Source organism: Paroedura picta, chromosome 10 (genome assembly GCF_049243985.1).
Source record: "Paroedura picta isolate Pp20150507F chromosome 10, Ppicta_v3.0, whole genome shotgun sequence".
Classification (NCBI taxonomy): domain Eukaryota; kingdom Metazoa; phylum Chordata; class Lepidosauria; order Squamata; family Gekkonidae; genus Paroedura; species Paroedura picta.
The window spans coordinates 67,490,100-67,512,185 of NC_135378.1; the positions used below are offsets into that span (position 1 = coordinate 67,490,100).

The window sequence follows — 22,086 nt, forward strand, 5'->3', positions numbered from 1 at the left end:
GGAGAATCAAAGCTGGCTCTCCAAATTAGAAGTCGCCGCTCTTAACCACTGCACCAAGAGAAAGGCATAATTTTCCAGCCCACAAAATATAAATAGAACATATCTAGAAAAAATGAAATGAGGTTTTAAAAGCTAAATTTTACACAGAAGAGAAACCATGCTCTCTGTAGCCCAAGGAGGCACACTGCACTTTGATAACCTTGCACTAATAACCCTGTTCAGAGTCACTTTGCTCTAAGAATTGTGCTGTTAGCCACCTATTAAATAATATATCACCTATACCATTAGTTATAACCTGCAAAGGACTACCATCTCCATTTGGAGAATTTAACCTTCTGCATCTTTTTGTCAGATTTGCTTATTTTACTTGGCAAGGCTGCCTTCTGGCTCTGGTGAAATCCTATATCTCTGAGAGAACAAGCTGTTTTTTTTTTTAATCCTGTCTCACTGTAATCAAAAGAGTCATCTAGTCATTAGTGATGCTGTGAGAGACAGCAAAAACCCAGCTGGACTTGAGAATTCAGGCTTAGTTTACAGATCTTATGGACATTCTAACTGGACCTTCAAAAAGAATGATCAAAATGAGACTGAAGAAGCCAGTGTGGTGTGGTGCTTAAGAACAGTAGACATTCATCTGAAGAACTGGGTTTGATTCCATACTTGTCGATATGAAGCTTGTTGAGTGGCCATGGGCCAATCACAATTCTCCCAGAACTCTCTCAGCCCCACCTACTTCACAAGGTGCAACACAAAGTTATAGGGAATGGAAGGGAGGTGATTGAGATTCTTTAAAGTAGAGCAAACAGGGTATTAAAGAACAACTCTTCCTCTTCAGTACAGGCAGGCTGGGATCTGATAGACTCTGGTTCAAATCTTCACTTTACCTTGGCACTCACTAGGATATTTTGGACCAGTCATCCCCTTTCATGTCACAGGATTGTTATAATGATAAAATGACTAAGGGACAAACCAGGGAAGCCTGGCATCTCTGAGAGGATTTGGGAGGCAGTGGCAGTTATCACACCATTGTTGTATTGGCCTATGATGTATATCTCCCAGCAACAAAAGCACATGGCCTAATGATGTTGGGGGTGGTACTCTAGGATTTGGCACAATTCTATGGTTAAACCACCCTACATTCTCTCTTGATCCTGCATCAAGCAGGGTGTTGGCCTGTATGGCCCCTTCCATGATTCTAGTCACACGTTGTGGTGGAATCTGACCCTCAGTTGCCTCCTTCTACCTAGTGCATATGGAATTTACCCAGCTTGTTCAGATCCCAAGCCATTCGATCTGAGTCAGGAATCCCCCTTTCCAGTCTTATCTGATAGTGAAACTGCAGGCAGCCAAGAGAGCCCTTTTTGTTATCATGGTAGAGTAGCCACCCTTTGTGTGCACTGTCGCTGCTGATGAAGTAAAGCTGCAAGCAGGGGAGGGGGTTGTCCTTACTTCTGCCACTGGCAGCAAGGCTGAGAAACTCTCTGTAGCTGCTGCTGAAGCAGTGAAGCTGCAAGTGGGGGTAGCTATTCCTTTCACAATGGAAAACTGCATTGAGGGGTTGGGAGTTCTCCCAGCCACTGAAGCAAAGAAGCAGCTGCAAGGGGGTAGGAGAGATACAAAACAGATCCCCCCTCCACACCATTCTCATTGATCCCAATTTGTTCCATTAAAAAAAAACCCAAAATGAGTCATTTCTTATTTTAATAACTGCCAGATCCCATCACCTGCATGGTGCAAGGTTTATTTATTTACATAAGCCCCCTTTTTGCTGCACAATCAGGACTCAAAATGGGTAGGAAAGTTGGGAGGAAAGAGTGTAAATTACAGCTTCTGATTCACGTGATGGAATCTGACCCACAATTGGGGTCTACCAAGTGCATATGGAATTTGTGCAGCTGGTCCAGGTCCAAAGTCATTAGGTCTCAATCAGGAATGCCCTTTCCCAGCATTATTCCATAATATGAAATTGGTGATGGTCAGGAGAGCCGGTTCCATTACCATGTTGAAGAAGCCTTGTTTGCCATTTACCCCTCTTTTACAGCAACCTTGTGAGGAAGAAGAACTAGTTTGATATAACCAGCTTCTTACTAGCCAAAGGGGTCTCAGAGTAGATTACAATCGCCTTCCCTTTCCTTTTCCCACAACAGACCCCATGTGAAGTAGGTAAGACTGAGAGAGCCCTGATATTACTACTCAGTCAGAACAGCCCTATCAGGGCTGTGACAAACCCAAGGTCATCCAATTGCCTGCATGTGGAGGAATCAAACCCAGCTCACCAGATTGTTTTGTATAGATACAGCATTCTTATAAGTTTCTGTTACCACATTCTGAACTGACATTTTGTTGGGCAATCTTTAAGAACCCAAACCCTGCATATATTTTCTCATTTTGTTCCCAGAGTCTCCATGCTCTAAGCAGCAGCTTCTTGGAAGGTTTTGAATATTGGAAGAGATGAAAATGGCCTCTTTTGAGGTTGGAAGGTTAGGAACATTCCTAATTAGTAGAAATTATCATTGCTTAAATAGTAAAAGGTATCCCCTGTCTGACCCTTGGGGTGATGCCCTATAGCATTTTCATGGCAGACTCAGTACGGGGTGGTTTGCCATTCCCTTCCCCAGTCATTACCATTTACCCCCCAGCAAGCTGGGTACTCATTTTACCGACCTCGGAAGGATGGAAGGCTGAGTCAACCTTGAGCCGGCTGCTGGGATTGAACTCCCAGCCTCATGGGCAGAGTTTTCAGACTGCATTTCTGCTGCCTTACCACTCTGCGCCACAAGAGGCTCTTAGCTTAAATAGTAGGGGTATTTAAAATGTTGTTTCTCATAGTGATCATTTGTTTGAAGTAGTCAGTCAGGAAATATGTCCTCTTTGTTTTTCAGAATATGGTCGCCACCAATTTCCACTTCCAGTTACAATTTCCACTACCAGCTTGTTTCCAATGTGAAATTCTGTCCACTTACTTCTTCCTTTTATTCCTTAACCAGTTTCTGATGCATCCCATGAATGTTAAGTTCATTCAAGAGACATTTGGAAAGTGTCCTTCTGCAAGTCCAGTGCACAGGGTTTATTGGGTCACCCGTCTACATATTTGTTGATGCTGTCCAAATTCTTAAAGGTTGAAGAGGCAGGACTCCTTATGCAGAAGCCAAAGTATGATGCTTTATACCAGTTTACCTTGGACAGGCATTAGAATAAAGAGCTGGTTATTTCTTGACTCCTCCCAGATCAAAAATTGGTGCTGCCTTCCAGCCTTCTGGTAAAGAAATCAGTTTTAGTGCTTCTGTGTATTTTTGTTAGGGTATAACAATTTGTGCTGCTAATGAACTTGCAGACATATACAAGATGTATCCATTCAACAACTTAATTTGTGATTTCTGTCCGCTAGCTCTACAGTGTCATCTATTGTCAGCTCGGTTTGGCTTAGTTATTAGATGATTCCAACAAAAGAAAGCAAAACACTGGTTCAGGCATTTATCTTTGGCAGCAACGACCAAAGAATCTGGCTTCTTTGCAATCTACCAGTCCTCCTCTGATAAGACTTTTGCACTTTTCCCATTTGACAATGAATCATTTCTCTGGCTAGCTTACCACTTTTGATGAATTTAAAGAAACTTGTATTCATGTTTTTTAGCAATATACTGTTCTTTTTCTGGTTTGGTATATTGACAGTTTATGTTTGTTTTGTCAGGTGCCATTAGAATATAGAATATACTAGCATTTGAACTAACAGTCATAACCTTAGGAAAGAAAAAAATTAGGCATCCTAAACTAGCAATGTCATTGTTTAATGTGCTAGAACTATTCATAGAAACAAGAGAAAGTGTCAGGATCCTTAATCTTTAACCCTCCCCCCGCTCCGGAGGAGCGGGAGGAATAAAGGAGTAAGGGCAGGTGGGGAGGAGTTAGGGTGGGCCCTCCGAGTGTCACTCGAGGGCCAAGCAGCCAATGGGGAGCCGCGCAAAGCGCGGCTCCCCATTGGCTGGTTGGCCCAGCCTCGCCTGGGCCGGCCGGGGAGTTGCCGCTCAGAGGAAGAAGGCTTCCCCAGCGGTAAGTCCTCTGGCCGGCTTCCCCTCGCCCAGGGAGCCTTCTGCCAGGCCCTGGGGCAGGCTCGCCGGCCCTTGGGCCCGCCAGAAGGCCACAAAGCCCACTCCTGAAGTCCCGAGCCTTCTGCCAGGCCCTGGAGCAGCCGAGCCTGCTCCTAGGCCTGGCAGTAGGCCGCACAGCCCACCGCCCCCGTCCCGAGCCTTCTGCCGGGCCCTGGGGCAGCCGAGCCTACCCCTGGGCCCAGCAGAAGGTCCCAAGGCCACCTACCTTCCTCTATTCCTCCCTTCCTCCCAGCATTCCCTTTGCCCTTTCCTTCCTCCCAGCATTCCCTTTGCCCTTTCCTTCCCTTCCTCCCAGCATTCACTTTTCCCCTTCCTCCCTCTCTTCCATCTGCCTCTTTCTGGCTACCTGTTTCTCTCCCTCTTCTTCTGTCTCTATCTTCCTCCCTTTCTTTCTGTCTTTCTGTCTCTCTCCTTTTCCTCCTTCCTTCGCCCCATCCCTCCACCCACCCATCATGCTAGGGCCCGCTGTATTTTTCCCACAGCGGGCTTAATATCTAGTTTAGAAATAAGTGAATAGGGAGATTCAAATACCAAGCAAACATTTTATCAATTTAGTAAAGTTCAATGGTAACTTACAAGTTTAGGTACTGTATATGTCATGACAAACTGTCTAGAAATGAACTTAGTGTCAGCCACAGACTATAAACCAGTAGTACCATTGTAGGAATACTCAGGTGTCAGGATGGAAGCATGCTATATGTCGTCTCAGATTACTAGAAATAATTTGATTTCTTTCAACTGTATCAGTATGTACATTTTAAGTAAGTTATTATTGTTGCATTTCAGGCCTGTACCTTTGTTATATATTGTACACTGAATACGTTGCTTTGCTTCTTGTCACTCTTAACTAACTAGAAATTCCTTAGCTCAAACTGCTTGCTGTAATAATTCTGTTGCCTCATTCATTGTGGACCTACTATTCCTAATATATGCACTCATCTGGAATTCATGTTCTTGGACTGAGCTTTAGGATCAGGACATTGGCTTTATAGATATGGCAGTTCACCTAAGCCATTTGATGCCTTGTGATTGGAAATTTGTAAGATGTCATTTTGTGTGTGTGTGAGTGTGTGTGTGTGTATCATGCATTCAGGGCTTTTGTAACACTTCCTTTTTCTTCATTTGCAGGGTCAACCTGGTCCTCAAGTAAGTGTTATCTTGGTCTATTTATATCTGTTGTTTGTTGTTAATCGAAATGAACACACGGAATGGAACTGATTTTGAAATTTTGTTTGGTTTGGCAAGACTCAAAGTGTTGTCTGCTGGTTTAATAATTACACAACACAGTGAGCGGCATATTTCCCAAGACGGACACGTGGTGCCTTGTATGTTTGAGTTCTATCAGCTGTTCAGCCAGATGGTACTTTTAACAATGTTCTACTAATAAAGCAGGTCTCTTAACTATGGCTTGAAACTTTGCCATACAACTTTGAAGTGAGATAAAATATCTTAACAAATGTGTTGCGGGAGCTGGCTTACATTAACTGCTTATTTATCACATCCTAATAATGCTGCTGTAATCCAGGAAATCTTCAGTTATTTAGGATAACATTGGACCACATTGATTAATTATGTACAAGCCCGGGACTGATGTCTGCTTAATATTAAGACTTGCTCTACTTGTGGCATAATTAACTGAATGTGAAATTATCTTTTTCAAAAAGTGTATAAACCTGAGTTGGGCATGCAAAAGGGAAAGCATTGGAAGGGAATTGTATAGACATTTAGCAGAGGGACAGGAGAAAAGCAGTGGGGAAAATGATCAAAACCGCATCAGGCTTGAGTTAAAATAAAATTAAAGGTCTGCTTATATGAGGTTTGACTCATGTTAACAACCTTCATGAAACATGGCTTTGGCTAGCACAGTTTCCCTCACCAGCCTATAAATTTTGGGAAATGTAGCCACATTCAAGTTCTTAGTACATTTCATTGGGCTCAGTAATGTTACATGGCTCGCACAGAAGACAGCTGTTAGTCCTGAGATTTCAGGTTTTCAATGATTTAATGCTTTAAAAAAAATATTATTAATCCCTGCTTGGTCCAAATTTACTGTGTAATCCTCTTCTTAAACTTCTATTTGATATTGTTAGGCAACTCTTCTGTTCCATGTCTTGCAATGATACAATTTTTAAGAATTATAACTATTTCATAAAATTTTGTTTAAAAATGCATATGGGCATGTCAACTAGCTTGGGAAGTTTCTGGTCATTTGGGGTTGATGCCTGGAGGGGACAGAATTTGGAGAATGGAGGAAACTCAGCAGCAATAGGATGCCATAAAAATCCATTTTCCAAAGATGCCATTTCCTCCAGAGAAACTAATGTCTGCAGTCTGGAGATTATTTTCAGTTAGAGTTGCCATCTATGAGTTGGGATATACCTGGAGATATTGGGAGTGGGACCAAGAGGGGGCAGGATTTTGGATGGGGAGGGATCTCAGTGAAGTATAATGCTACGGAGCCCACCCTATAAAGCATCCATTTTCCCCAGGGGAACAGTTATTTGTTACCTGGACATGAGCTGAAAAACCAGGGGATTCCATAGATCCTACTTGGACCATCCGTATTTTCAATCTCAGGAGGACTCCCGGCCCTACCTGCAGGATGGGAACCCAAACTGAAGCTTAAAAATTTCAGATATGGAAAGGCCCAGAGAAGCTTTTTTCAAATATCCAGGAGATATCAGGAGTGAAAAAGTCATAGGAATTAAGAGAGGACAGTGAGAAGAAATCACATACCGGTGAATTGCATTGTTACTCTTCTGACAATAGAGACATTCTTAAAACCTCTACAGGGCCTCTTCAGATTCTGACTCCCTACTTAAGAAGGGTCTTCTCCATAAACAAGAGCTAGACTTGTTGCCAAGGCAAAACTGATGAAGGCTGAGGAGTATTCTTGTCAGCTTGAAGCACAGACTTCCTTCAATGTTTTGGTAGTCTTTAATCAGTTTACAGCCCTAACCTGGATAGCCCAGTCTTGTCAGATCTTGGAGGCTAAATGGGGTCAGTGCTGGTTAAAACTTAGGGACCTGAGGATCTCATTGAATTTTAGCTCAGACAGAGATCAGTTCTTCTGGAAAAAATGGCAGCTTCAGAGGGTAGACACCATAGCATTATACTCCAGAGGTCCTTCTTGCCCCAAATCCTGCTCACTTCCAGCTCTACCCTCAATGTCTTCAGGTATTTCCCAACTCAGAGCTAGCAACCCTATTAATTCTTGTATGAGAGACCATCAAACAAATTCATGGCAGCTGTTCAGAGACAAATTCTGTACAGTGGTAGCCATGCTAGGTTACCACCTGTGCAGTGCTGCAGAGCTGTATGTGCCGCAGCTTTCTAGGTCCCTACAGTGGACACATTTCAGCAGGGCACCTGGTCCGCCACTGAAATGTGTCCCCCGGGAAATACAGCAGCAGGGGGAGGTTTATGTTGCAGGAAGGTGGGATTGCATGGAATGCAATCCCACCTTCCTGCAAAATAAAACAAAATGCCTCAGTCTGACCAATGGCACTGTGAAGTGCCAAGAAGCCGACAGGGGCATTATTTTTCCCCTCCCATCCACATGGGCCTGTTGCAGGACAGGCACCATTGGTCCCTGCAGTGGCCTAAGGGAATGTGGCTTCTCCTGTGTTTCCTTAGCCTGGGGCAAATGAGGGCACGATCTGTGCCAGGCCTGGGAGGGGGCTGGTCTGGTAGCTGCATCATGTGGAAGCAGGGATTAGCCACACTTCCATATGAGCGCCCTCTCAGCCTTTTCCAACCGTGCGGAATCAGCCAGAGGCAAGCAATGACAAACCCGCTCTGAATGTCTCTTGCATGAAAACCCCATGGGTTGGCAGGAGGAAAAAATTATGTTTTTTAATGATGATTAATATTTAATTTATTGCCCATAACTCCTGGAATGGCTCATTCCATTAAAACCCATTAAAATGGACACTAAAACACAACAAAAGCAGCAACAACATGGTGAAATCACCTCCTTAACCTCCCTCCACCCTTCCCTCCCTACCTCTATGGGGGAAGAAAGAGGGTCAAGATGACACTGACTGCTGCAGGGGGTCCATGATGATCTTCCTTGCTATCCACGGCCTCAACTGTAGACCTGGCTGAAGAGCTCTGTTCTGCAGGCCCTGAAGAACACCAAAAGCTCTCTCAGGGCCCGCAGCTCTCCCGGGAGATCATTCCACCTGGTCAAGGCCAGGGGTGCTTCCCTGGGGCTGGGAACAACCAGTTCCCATGAAACTCATCTTCTTTATGAACAGATTGTGCTCCCATTTTTTACGAGTAAGCATAACCTGCCCAGCCTTTTAAAGGAACGAGAGGAGAGAGAGCAGACAACTATCTCCTGCATTTCAGTATGTCTCTCTGCCTCCCTCTCTTGTAACTGTATGGAATATTAAGCTGTAAGACTAGCAAGATATCCCATGGCTAATTTTTATACAGTAAAGGTAAAGGTATCCCCTGTGCAAGCACCGAGTCATGTCTGACCCTTGGGGTGACGCCCTCTAGCGTTTTCATGGCAGACTCAATACGGGGTGGTTTGCCAGTGCCTTCCCCAGTCATTACCGTTTACCCCCCAGCAAGCTGGGTACTCATTTTACCAACCTCAGAAGGATGGAAAGCTGAGTCAACCCTGAGTCACCTGCTGGGATTGAACTCCCAGCCTCATGGGCAGAGTTTTCAGACTGCATTTCTGCTGCCTTACCACTCTGCGCCACAAGAGGCTCTTAGCTTAATATAGTTCCTGTATTATATATATATATAATAAAATAATGATCCTGAAAAGATAGTATAAGTGTTAAACACTTTGCCAGAATTTTGAAAGCCTCCTAGCAAAAAGTAATCCTAAAATTATCCATAAGGAACTCTGCAAGTAATCTCCATTTTCAACATTTATCTTTTTAGCAAAACCCTTCAAATTCTAACACTATAATTGTTTTTATAAATGGAGGAATTAGGTGGAATAATAGTCCTAAGAATTGTCTAAGTTCTATGTTAATATGTGGCCATTTGTTCCCAAAAACTATTTCCTCAAGGGTTGTCCCACAAAAACCCATTATACCTTCAAAATAAGTGATCTGAGGACTGTTGCCAACTTAAATACTTTTGGACATTAGGGTTTCATCTATTGAAATATTAACTATAGCACTTTTTAAAATGTATGCTTTCTTTCCCCCAACTTTACTTTGATATTATACGTCGAACAATTATATGTACTTGTCATAATTTTTCACTCACCTTCTGTTTAGAGTAATAATCTTTCTAAGTTATTTGGCTTAGTGAAGCATCTTTGGTCTTGGTCTTGATAGGACCAAATTGTAGCATGTTGTACAGAAGTAGAAGATGACAAAGAAAAAACTAATTCTTAGAAAAATAAAAAACTGTCTCTTTTGCTCTTTTATTTTTTATACTTCTTATATCTACTCAACAGTTTTTAAAATAAATCATGTAAATGGATCAGGAAAGAGTAGAAGACAGCTTGCATTTTAACTTTTAGGTTTTTACCTTAATCCATAGAAGCAATATGAAATACCTTTGTATTTATGCCTTTTTTCTTTTTTATCTTCTGATAAAAAGATCTTTTGTATTTGAAACCATAATCTTCGCCATGAAATCTACTATTCCTATTAAATTGCTGGCAATGCAGAAGCAGTGGAAATACTGCCAAAATCTTTAAATGATGCAGTACCTTATTTGGTTTTTCTTTATGTCTTGAAAGGAATTCCCCCTAATTCAGTTATGACTTTGAAAAATTATGGACGCATGGTTTAAAAAAAAAAAGAGTTTGCTTTACTTAAAAAGCTTTGTACTTAGAATGGTATCAAAGGGCTTTATAAATATTTTACCCATGCAGGGCTAATTATTTATTTTTTAAATATGCATACCACTTTTCTGTAATGGTTACCAGACAATATGAAAATGAGACAAAACAATGCAAGAAATGATACAATAGAACCAACATCCACAAATAATATATGCAGTAATAACAAATTTGTATATTGATATTGAAGATGTAGGATTTAAATTAAATCTCAAGACTCAACAAACTAACAACGGAAGACTACAGAATAAAAGATTAAAAGCATTATCTCCAATCAAAGTTTCAGTAAGATAGGATTGCTCCTAAATATCCGTGTTCTTCCAGAATACAGCAATATGATGGCAAGGAACAAATATGCCAGCCATAGCAAGCCTTTGACTACAGGACTAACCTTTTTGCCAATGCAAAAGAGAAAACTTGGATAACTGAAGACAATGTGAAGAAGCAGAATAACTTAGCAGGAATCCGATGCTTCCTTGGGGTTTGATCTTATCTACAACTATGGTGTGATGTTATGCTTGCTATTCTTCTTTCCCAGCCATAATGCAAGCTAACTCATAAGCTAAACATAGTACACTACTACAAGTATCTAATCTTCAGACTAGGAACACAGTGAGATATTTCTCAGTCACAGGACCATATCTGCCCCAGGATGGACACCTGGCAATGGGACACTTTGTATAAAGAGGGCACTAGCAAGCACAACAAATAAATGAACAATAATATAAAATAAAGGGAACAGCTGAATATCACTTGTCTTCTCAGAATCCTTACAGGTACCTTTTCATCATATCAAGTACTCCAATCCAATCCCTACCCTTGGGGCTGTGAGAACAAAGCAAACAGGTGAGCAAAAGAGCCTGTGATTTAGGGTATGGCACCTATACTTGTTCCAATCCCTTGGGGAGGGCTGTGGCTCAGTGAAAGGATGCTTCCTTTGCATGCAGAAAGTTCCATGTTCAATCCTCAGCCTCTAATGGATGATGTGAAAGCCCTCCCTGGTGAGCTGCTACCTGGAGAGTAGACAATATTGATCTTAATAGAGCAAAAATCTGGCTCAGTATAAGGCAGCTTCCTGTGTCCCACTTAAGCCACAAGGCAAGAAGTGGGAATACGGCGCTACAGAATGCCTCCAGATAATTAGCACTCTTGTATTTGCCTATGTGAAAGCTAAGCAGCCCTCTTATTCAACAGGCTGAACTTTATCCCCCACAGTACAGTTTACAATAAGGATCTCCCTTTGCTAACGTTTTGGATGAAGGTAAGGTCCCACCATGCACTGGCAAGGACAGTTGTAAACACAGATGCCTCTACTGTAAGGGGGGGGGGGTTGATTAAAAATTTGGTCTATATGGAGGAACAAAAAGTTTCACAGAATGCATAGAACACAAAAATAGTATTGTAATACATATTTTTAAATTTCAACATAAGTACAATTTGCCAGGTACCCCCAGATATCCCTCCAAAAGTGGGACAATCTGGTCACCTTACTCTATTGGTAAAAACAAAGCTCTTGAGTTTGTTGGGCAAATATTCATGACTCATTTTCCTTGCAGGGAAACAACATTTGCAACAAATAGAAATTGTGAACAGAATTATTTTCAGCTCTCTGCACTGATGAGTGAGTATTGTTTTATCTTTTCTATAAGGTGAACCTCAGTGGAGATGCCAAGGGGACTGCCAGTGGGAGAGTGGGGAACTAGACCAAAGCATGGGGAATACAAGAGCACATCATGGCCTTTTCTCCTTCTTTGACCAGCCCTAATGAATGTCTGCTGCAGTGGTTAACTCTTATTAACATCCTGTTTTGCTTGTTTTCCTTCAGGCAGCCAGGCAGCCAGCAACACACTGGGAAGGATGTTTTTCGTCTCATCGTGTGTAGACCACAATTGAGGCCTACAGCAAATGATAATCCAGCTGTCCCTCTGTAGGAGTGCGTCTTTTTTGTTTTCACAGGGATCCTTTGCCTTTCCACAGCACATGGCAGACAGTAATGTAACAGGTGCAGCCTTATTCAGCTCTGATGGGAAATAGCTGCCCCGGTTGTTCCTGTATCTTTGCATGATCAACAAATGGATATTCATGTTCCTATGTAATGTTGTCAGAACTTATTATTCAACTGATGCTGGTCAATAAAGCCTGTGTTTCTGTTACTGTGCTGACGCAAACAGCATATTTGTCATTGTCTTCAAATGTCATAGAATCACAGAATCATAGACTTGGAAGGGGCCATACAGGCCATCTAGTCCAAGCCCCTGCTCAACACAGGATCAGCCCAAAGCATCCTAAAGCATGTCCTTGTAACAGACTGCATTTGCTGGGAAAGGAGAGCTGTGGGTCCTCTACCTCTTCACTACCACTGCTCACTAGAGCTGAAATTCTGTGTCTTGCTTGCAGTCTCATCACTGGTCAGAGAGGTATTCTCAGTTGCTCAGTGTCCTTTTACCTTGTCCTGATGTTTGTGATTAAGGAGAGAGAAAAAACAACAGCAAATAGGATATATGAAATGGAGAGTAAGCAAAAACTTTGTTTTTGCCCAACACCACTTAGGAAGCTGGCTTTCTATCTACAAGTAATCAATCTGGCTATGTACATGGGGCTGCCCTTGAAGTCAGTCCCAAAACTACAGTTGTTTTTAAATGCTGCAATCCATTTATTATTTATTGGGACCATATTACTCCTGGTTAGGGCTGTGCAAACACCCTCCAGTTCTATTCCATGACTGTTGAATGGGGAATCAAAGAGTTTAGCTGTTCAAAAACAGTTCAGACCTGTTCGATGGGCTGCTTTGCCATTATTCGTACAGTACAGTGCAGTTGGCATGTTTCATGCATGTGCACTGTCTGCCAGATGGGAGTCTTCCTTTCCCACTTCCCTTCTCCCAAGCAGTCCTGTTGTCTCTGCACACTGCTTGGAAGCCAACTGTATAAACCAGGGGTAGTCAAACTGCGGCCCTCCAGATGTGCATGGACTACAATTCCCAGGAGCCCCTGCCAGCGAATGCTGGCAGGGGCTCCTGGGAATTGTAGTCCATGCACATCTGGAGAGCCGCAGTTTGACTACCCCTGGTATAAACCATCAGCTAGCGAGTCTAAACACTATATGTATTTTTTGAAGTCTTACTGGTTGGTTTTCATTTAAGTCTAGGGTTGCCAGATGGCTTCAACAAAAATACTGGACATACTTGACTCCCCCCCCCTCCCACCACACACACACTCATTAAAAAATCCTATCCCTTTAATAGGAAGTAAATAAAATTCCATTAAGTGTCTTGTTAAAGCTAGTACACAGTTCTCAGTGACCTTTGCAATGATGGTGTGATATTTTTCCACAGCCTTTCTCTGACATGCTTCACTGTTGCAACCAAGTGCCTATTAACCAAAGTGCTTAATTAAAAAACATTTGCTTTGATTTGACAGCTTAAAAAAAAACATGTGCTTTAAATTTTAATTGTGCATAGAAAAACCTAAAAGGTGGAGTGTGTGGTATGATAAACCACTGAATTACCTCCCTTTCCAAAATTCTTCCCTCCTCAGGCTTCACCCTCAAATCTCCAGGAATTTCCCCATCTGGAATTGGCAACCCTCTCTGGAACAGAGATCCGGGGGAGGAGGGGGTGTTCTGTCCTCTTGGCTTTCCATCAAGGGTGTAAAATGGAATCATTCTGAAGGCTCGTGGGGCAAGGCACTTTCTTCTTGAGGCAAGGCATTTTCTGTCTGCAAACAGGGTGATTTTGCACCAGTACTTTTAATGGAGCTTTAAATTTAATTTAGACTTTTTGTTTTTCTATGTATTGTTGTAACTCACCTTGGGTCATGAGTTGTCAGGTGATAGATGGGTTTAATAATCCGTTACATAAATAACATTATGAAGAGCAAGAAGAAGCTGTGTAACCTGAGCCTTCGGGGAGGGCGGTATATAAATCTAAATAAATAAATAAATAAATAAATAAATAACTATGGCTTGGCTGTTTGTTACGGGAAGCCTTTTTTCAGGTATTGCTGCCTTGCAAATAATACAAATATTATTGCTGCCAAGGTACTCAGAATGGGGTCTTTGCCTTGTGTAGAGCTTCCCAGAGAAGGAATCAAACCGATATCAAATATTTCCTATTACATGGCCCTTTCCTACTGAATATCCAGCTAGCTCACACAGGACTTCCTCCTGTGAATATGCTGTTGCAAGTTACATTAATGCTGCCCAGATGGTTCTCTTTCTCTTCTTTACAAAAAAATCTGATCTCAAACATGTGCTGATATAAATGTGCTGTGTGCTATAAATGTGATCTCAGTGGAACAGGGACTTCAGCATGACTCAAACTTTTTTTTCCCTAAGAGGCATCTGAAAATGTCAGCAGAGGTACATAAACCTGGTGGTAGATGTGGACTGGAACGCTGACCTGCCCTATGTAGACCCTCTTGGGCCCAGGATCCTTTTTGACTCTCTTGTTAATACCCAAGAATGCAGAGTACAGGAATACAGCACAGGCTGGAGTTCCTGATTGGTCAGAAAGGTTAGATATGAATTTCCTAATAAAAAGGACCCCCCCCATACTTATTCAATTCTAAATGCCTCTGTACTAACCAGCACACAGCAAATGCCCACAGGGGAGGAGGGAACTCTCTCCAGTAGCCCCCCCCCCCTTTACTCTGCCAATTTGCTGGCAAATTCCCAGCTCTGCCAATCCTTTCCTCCTTTGACAGGGAAGAGGGAGCCAAGACAACTGGATCTGTAGATCTATACTATGAATTTATTTATTTGTTTATTTATGAATGAATGCCTTTCTGCATGCATGGTATTTACCTTTCTCGTGGGGGTGAAGTTCTGCTTAATACTGCAGGAAGTCTGCTTGTTTATGGAAGGATTTTGCAAGTACAAAGCAGGATAACGTTGTGTTTTTTCTCACTGTCACTGTTGATTGGTATCTTCTATGCATGAGTAATGAGGAAGCACCATCAGAGAGAGCTGTTGTAATTGTTGAGTTATGCGAAGGGTATGGTGGGATTTTGGTCTCGCTAAATCGGCTTTTGTTTGTATTGTTTATGTTGCTGGCAAACCATAAGGTTTTAGGGACGCTATGCCACCAGCAGCCCAGCAGTTGTCTGATGTAGGATCAGTCTAGCCACCATGAAAACGCCTGATGAAATAGCAAAGTTTCGACAGTGCCAGAACTTAAACAAAGTATTAGACCGTAGACATTATGAATCTGAAACAGCAGATATGTATCATGGGAAAGGTTCACTTATTGGATTGAGACAACTACAGAGAGCTGTTTATACAAAACAGCTTATGTGATATCAGTGGAATTTTGAAATCATTAAAGCATGAAATACATCTCTAATCATACTATATACATTAGGCAATAGGAAAAAGCAAATCCAAATTAATAACACACTGTTGGTAATCCTATTTATAATATGCTTAATGACAATGATTTAGATCCATTGATGTACTAGTGGAAACAGAAATTGATTTTGCACACTTCCTCTTGTACAGCACCTAGCACTTTCCACCCTCATAGTGGCTAGAAATTGATTGCACAAGCAGGAACACTAGTTTGACACTCAAATACTACCAGCTTGGTGTAGTGGTTAGGAGTGCGGACTTCTAATCTGGCATGCCAGGTTCGATTCTGCGCTCCCCCACATGCAACCAGCTGGGTGACCTTGGGCTCGCCACAGCACTGATAAAGCTGTTCTGACCGAGCAGAAATATCAGGGCTCTCTCAGCCTCACCTACCTCACAGGGTGTCTGTTGTGGGGAGAGGAAAGGGAAGGCGACTGTAAGCTGCTTTGAGACTCCTTTGGATAGAGAAAAGTGGCATATAAGAATCAATTTTTCTTCTTTTTCTTGTTTTTTGGCTTACACAAGAGTTCTAATGAAAGTGGAAATTTCTGTTGCAGGCAAGACCATTCTATTATTTTGGTATTATGCTTCAACAAATAGGCCCCCTGAAAGATTCATGGAAAGAATCCCACCCCCTAGCCCTCATTGCCAAGTCCAGCATGGGAGTGTCTCTTGGCATCTTCTGACACAACTCAGTAACTACAGGAGTCCCCCACTACTGATCCTGCAGCGGCTTCCAATATCCTAGAGCAGCTCCAGGCATCCACTGCCACTGAGGTTGGGCCATGCCTCCTGACATCTGCTGCCATGATGGTTGGGCCTGGAGCAACTCCTAGCATGGCTGCCATGAGTCAGCCCTGAAGAGTCCTCCTGTACCAAGGGCAATGACAATAAAACCGTCCATAGTAGTAATTAATAGCAAACACTTTTTTATTGGACCAGCAACACCTGGGAAAGTGTCTACCATTAATTACTAACATGGACAGTTTGCCCAATATTTTTGTGAACTACAGCTGAATTCAAAAGAACTGATTAGCTATTTTAGCAAAGAATTATCATATGGCTCAATTTGGATATTATGACACAGTTTACTAATTTGCCACAATTTGCTTTTGCCTTATATCTCCACAGTTATGATGGTTGTTCATTTTGTATGAGGAAGAGTGCATACACCTGAAAGCTTACACACTGAATAAAACTTTGTTGGTGCTATTGGACTCTACTTTTGTTGTTTCTAGGTAGTGACCATCTGTCAACAAGCCCCATTGGAGATGGGTCTTATCCATTTGCCTGAAATGTAGAGTAGGTGCCACATTGGGGAAATGTAGAGTAGGTGCCACAGTGCTCAGATGAGCTGCAGATGGCACATCAAAAAGCCGTATGTGATTCCTGAGCCAATGAATGAATATCACTGTGCTTTCAGTCCAAGTTAGTCAACGTTAAACACTTTAGGAATCCTGTTATTTCAATGGGAGACATTCAAATAGATGCTTAACTTTTAGTGGGGCTTCAAATTGCTTCACTTTGGCAGGAATGCAACCAGCCAAGGTTTTAAAATTTTAAATGGGATTCATACTGCACTTGAGAATACAGCACAAGTAGATGTCAGACTTGCAACCTGTGAACCTACAAGGGTGGATTGAGAGGACAGAATAGAAATTGGAAAGACCTTCAAGAATAATTGAAAAGGTATATATTGCTTTGTAGTATTCAAAATGCTTTCCCCTCTCATGTGTGATACTTTGCCAAAGACTGTATATCAGGTTTCCGAGTGTTCGCATTTTTAAGGAAAGCATTGCATAACCTGAAGGGGGGAATCTTATTCTTTGGCTGTGTTTTATATTACTGTGTTGGTAATCTTCCTCTCCTTTGGGAAATATTTTGCACAGCTATTGCTTCATATCAATATTTTACTGCTACTATTGCCCTCAAAACCAGTTATGGCTTTTAGGATACAACCCATCACCCCTTTTACAATCATATTTTATAGTGGCATTTGTGGATATTGTGAGTGGAAATAATCTCTCTGCTTTTAAAAACTTCCTTAAAAGAATGTAAATCGCAGCAGAGTTTATAGTGGAGTTTGGAAGCGATAAAAGCAACATTAACTTCATGGAACAAAGATCTGCCCTGGAGTATCCAGAGGAAAATGCCACAAAGGGAAATTGTTCCAGTTGCCTTTGGTTCGTGATGGTGTGTGGGAAGAGGATGCCTGTTCAGTTATTAGATTACAGTGGTAAGATACCTAAATGCTGATGTACATATTAAAGTCGTTCCAGATTTTAGGAAGGCAATAAGCACAAAATTATCTTTGCATGGACCTCCAACATGAGTTCTACAGAGATTTCCACTCAAATTTTTACCTTTAGCAAAATTGGGCTAAGATTCTTTAAAAGCTAACAGAACTATAATGACTAGAAAGGCAGTTCTTAAAAAAACGAGTAGGAATCACCACACATTGCATGTATATATTGTCTCTTTTCTTTCCCCTTATCTGCAGTACAGACACAACCACAGCTCTCTCCCTCTGATCAGTCATCCACCTCTGCTCCTGGGCATCCTCCCCTCTGGCATCAGGTCCATTAGCCAATATTCCCTATCACCATTGCTGGTTAGACAGCAGAGAAGTTTATCAGTGGACATTTCCCTTCCATCTGAGTAGCCAGCAAGTGAATGGGTGACTGAATGAGCAGCTGCAGCTATATTCCCTGCCCTCCCCCCCCCCCCCGACTGATGCAGACAGGGAGCTGAATGACATTAGGTAGGCAGAAACTGGGTCTGGAGTAAGGTGACCAGATTGTCCCACTTTTGGAGGGACATCTGGGGGCACCTGGCAAATTGTACTGTTGAAAATTTAAAATATATATTACAATACTACTTTTGCATCTTGTTGCCCCATATAGATCAAATTTTTAATCAAGAACCCACCCGGTCAATGGTGTTCCGCTTTACCAATGTTGAAATCTGGTCACCTTAGTCTGGAGCAGACTGAACTGTTGCTGCCCAGAGACAGAAGATCGAGCATTGAAAGCTGCTTGACCCTAGCTCTCATGAGCTTAGCAGACTCAGCCCTGATTAATATCTAGATGGAAGACCACCAAGGAAGTCTAGGGTCACTGCACATAGGCAGGCCCTGGCAAACCACCACTAAATGTCTCTTGCCTTGAAAATCGCGTAAAGACATAAAATTGGCTACAACGTGATGGAAGTTACCACCGTCCCCACTACTACGATCACCATCTTGGGTTAACGTAAACATTGGTATTGACACCCAAGTATACGTAGTATAATGACCTGCCGTGTTTTAAACCCTAGAAACAATATACCTTTATGAGAGACAGTATTTTGAATTGGAAAAGGACAGATGACAGCTGTGTAATTTTGGATATGTCTGCATGCTGATCTTGGATCATAATAAAGCAATTGATTGATTGAGGAAAATGACAGAAGGGGCATCAGCATTGCTTCGGTTCTAGCCATTCTTTAAGACCTCATACTCGGGCAAAGGGTTCTTCAAACTCCCTTCCCTTATTGACCATCAATAGCAACTGTGGCAAAGTGCCTCATCTTTTGGTCACTTCAGCCACCCTTCCCATACACAGGCCTGAGAATCGTAATCAGGGAATTGCTGTGCATGGAGCTGTGTTGGAGAACCAGCTTGGTGTAGTGGTTAGGAGTGCTGACTTCTAATCTGGCGAGCCGGGTTTGATTCTGCACTCCCCTACATGCAGCCAGCTGGGTTACTTTGGGCTCATTACAGCACTGATAAAGCTGTTCTGACCGAGCAGTGATATCAGGGCTCTCTCAGCCTCACCTCCGTCACAGGGTGTCTCTTGTGGGGAGAGGAAGGGAAGGCGATGGTAAGCCCCTTTGAGACTCCTCAGAGTGGCATATAAGAACCAACTCTTCTTCTTCTTGCTATTCACAACAGGAAAGAAGAAATTAAAAAGATGAACATGGTTGCAGACTAGTCTGAGTTAAGGCATTTTTATATTAGGAAAACTGGTATTGTGGGGAAAATATACAGAAACTGCTCTGCCGCTAATGCAGTGTTATCTGACTGATAAACCCATGATCCCCAGCTCAAACAACTTTCTGAGTCCTCTGGCTCTCTTTCGCTCTTATCAGCTCATATCATCTCCTAGTCTTTTGCCCTCTGGAATCTTAAACTAACCTGATCTGCTTCTTCTAATTACTTCAGCCTTCTCTTAGGGAAAGAAACTCCTTCAGAGTTTATCCTCTCTCATGGTTCTTGGTACGCAACAAGGCAGTTGCGGATTCAAAGCAAGCTGTTAGTGCTATCGATCCTGCCCGAAGAACAAAATAGTCTCGCTAAAGAGCAGGACTGAGAATTAGCTAGGAAATCCCGCGGGGTCCTGGCAAAATTCTTCTCTCCTGTCTTTGTGAGATTTAGGAAATCTGGGGAAGAAAGCTGCACGCTGTTCTGTGTCTCGCACTGTACAAACACTGTGTTTGCCTGGAACCACGAGCCAAAGGGATTTCATAATAATGTTGGCAGGAGGCCCATCGGCTGCTCCAGAAAGTCAGCAGTATTCTCATCCGAAGAAAGGCTACGTAAGCATTTTTCATACTTATCTAAATCTTGCAATACCTTTGAGCCTCAAACGTAGCCAAAAATTGAAATTTCTCACAAGAATAGCACAATGGGATGTGTATTAGTATTGCTTCATCACGGTAGAGTGGACTGCTTTTCACAAACATTTTCTGCAGTTTTGTAAAATCATGGTGGAGAGGACCCTTTTTCACAAACATTTTCTGAAGGTTTGCAGAGTGCCTTTGTTTGGGTTGTACTTGGCAGCCATTTGGCCATTCATGCCTCCTGGAGTCATTTTCTTCTTAGTCTTGTAAGCACATCCAGTTGGCTTCTTAGTGCTCACTGGTTTTGTTTGTTTTTTTTCTGTATTATCCATTTGACTGATTAAAAAGTGTGATGGTCCCCATTATCAAGGCCATGTTGCCCCTGTTCCACTGCATTTTTCCTCACTGCAGAGGGCACATAAAATGTCAGATTGAGGATGGGAGGGAATTGCGCCACCTAAATTCCTCCTTTTCTGTGCCTCGTGCTCTCACACCCTGCCTGAGCAACAATACACTATCCTCCCTGGCCTACCACAGGTCATCTTTCAATCCACCCTTCCCTCCACTCTTTTATTAAACCAGGAAGCATTTGGGAGCCTTCACCCAAATTAGATTTCATGGAATGATAGTCTCTCCCTCGCTGTCATACTTAGTTGCTCATCCAGAGTCCGCAGCTTGGTGTAGTGACTTCTAATCTGGAGAGATGGGTTTGATTCCCCACTCCTCCTCCACATGCAGTCAGATGGGTGACCTTGGGCTAAACACAGTCCTGTTAGAGCTGTTCTCACAAAGCAGCTTCTCTCAGAGCTCTCTCAGCCTCACCCACCTCACAGGGTGTCTCTTGTGTGGAGAGGAAAGGGAAGGAGACCGTAAGCTGCTTTGGGACTCCTTCAGGTAGTGAAATGTGGGGAATAAAAACCAACTCTTCTTCTTCTTTCTGTCCACCTGTCCTGGACATGTCCTCGCTGGGCTGATAAGGCTGCTGGCCATAACTGAGATGAATTGTTCCTGCAAGTCCAGGCCCATCTGCAAGGCCATGCCCAAGTGCCACGTCCTCTCCAGCTGTGATGTAGGGGTGTGAAGACTACACCAGCCTTTCTCAACTATTTTTACTGTTGAGAAACTCTTAAAACATTCTTTAGGCTTCAAGAAACCCCAGAAGTGGTGTGATCATGCAGAATATGGCTGGAAAGCATTTCTGAATACTTACCCATCAGGGCCCCCCGCCCCTTCCCACCCCCCCCCCCCCAGGCCTATCATTAACCATTTGGGATGGGTGGGTGACCTTGGGCTCGCCACGGCACTGATAAAACTGTTCTGACTGGGCAGTGATATCAGGGCTTTCTCAGCCTCACCCACCCCACAGGGTGTCTGTTGTGGGGAGAGGAAAGGGAAGGCGACTGTAAGCCGCTTTGAGCCTCCTTCGGGTAGGGAAAAGCGGCATATAAGAACCAACTCTTCTTCTTCTTCTGGGGTGAGGTGGGAGTTGACATGACCATATATGGTCATATCACCTGATACATGTTTAATAATATATTGATATAATTAATTAATATATTAATTAAGTACCACCCATTCAACAAACCCTTCCAGGACTATCAAGAAACCCCAGGGTTTCCGGAAACCCTGGATGAAAAAGCCTGCCTCATACAGGGGTGAGGAGGTTTGTCTCACTCAGTGCCGCCTCCCCACACTGGTAGATTGTAGCTGGATATCTTACAATCTCCAGCTCACGTGTCATTCTCAGCCCGCCCCCCTCGTCCCTTCCTTCCATTGGCCAGAGGCCCGCCCTTCAGGAGGAGCCCATTGCCATTGGCTACCCTCCCCACTAGTTTCCTCTCTGGAAGGCATGGCATGCCACAGTTTCTACCCTAGCAAGCATTGGTGCTCTGGAAGAAGCTGCTAAGGAAGCTGACATCTGCCTTGACTTCTTCCATCCCCCTTTCTCCATCTTCTGTCGATGTGCTATCCCATCGCTAGGTTTTGGCATCTACCCAGCTCAGGTTAGATTGAGCATCTGGGCTTTGGGTCACTTCAGGAGTCCCTCATCTTGCTGGGTTGCTATGGAAGTCCAGCAATGACATCAACCCTGGACATCCAAACAAAGATATTACGCTCAATCTCAACTTAATCAATTTTATTGTCTTTGAAGCAATGTATTTTATCATGTGATTCCTGACTACCCAGGATTGCCCTAATCAAGGGATGATGAGA

The 22,086-nt window shown here is 42.9% G+C and overlaps 1 protein-coding gene and 2 long non-coding RNA genes across 5 annotated transcripts in view; 2 read left to right on the forward strand and 1 right to left on the reverse strand.

Annotated features, from left to right (window-relative positions):
• LOC143819235 (uncharacterized) overlaps window positions 1-10,452 on the reverse strand; it is a 32,719-nt gene extending 22,267 nt beyond the window's left edge. Inside the window, exon 1 of the long non-coding RNA XR_013224873.1 lies at window positions 10,319-10,452. This is a non-coding gene — a long non-coding RNA (uncharacterized LOC143819235). The remainder of the gene's footprint in view (window positions 1-10,318) is intronic.
• The window catches only part of COL25A1 (collagen type XXV alpha 1 chain), a 317,331-nt gene that overhangs the window by 178,031 nt on the left and 117,214 nt on the right, over window positions 1-22,086 (forward strand). For all 3 annotated transcript variants that reach the window (XM_077300637.1, XM_077300635.1, XM_077300636.1), the window contains one exon: window positions 5,238-5,255. In XM_077300637.1, the coding sequence (XP_077156752.1) occupies window positions 5,238-5,255 (18 nt within the window). The remainder of the gene's footprint in view (window positions 1-5,237; window positions 5,256-22,086) is intronic.
• LOC143819233 (uncharacterized) lies at window positions 10,452-11,983 on the forward strand. The gene is made up of 3 exons (XR_013224871.1): window positions 10,452-10,773; window positions 11,484-11,548; window positions 11,753-11,983. It is a non-coding gene; the product is annotated as an uncharacterized LOC143819233 (long non-coding RNA).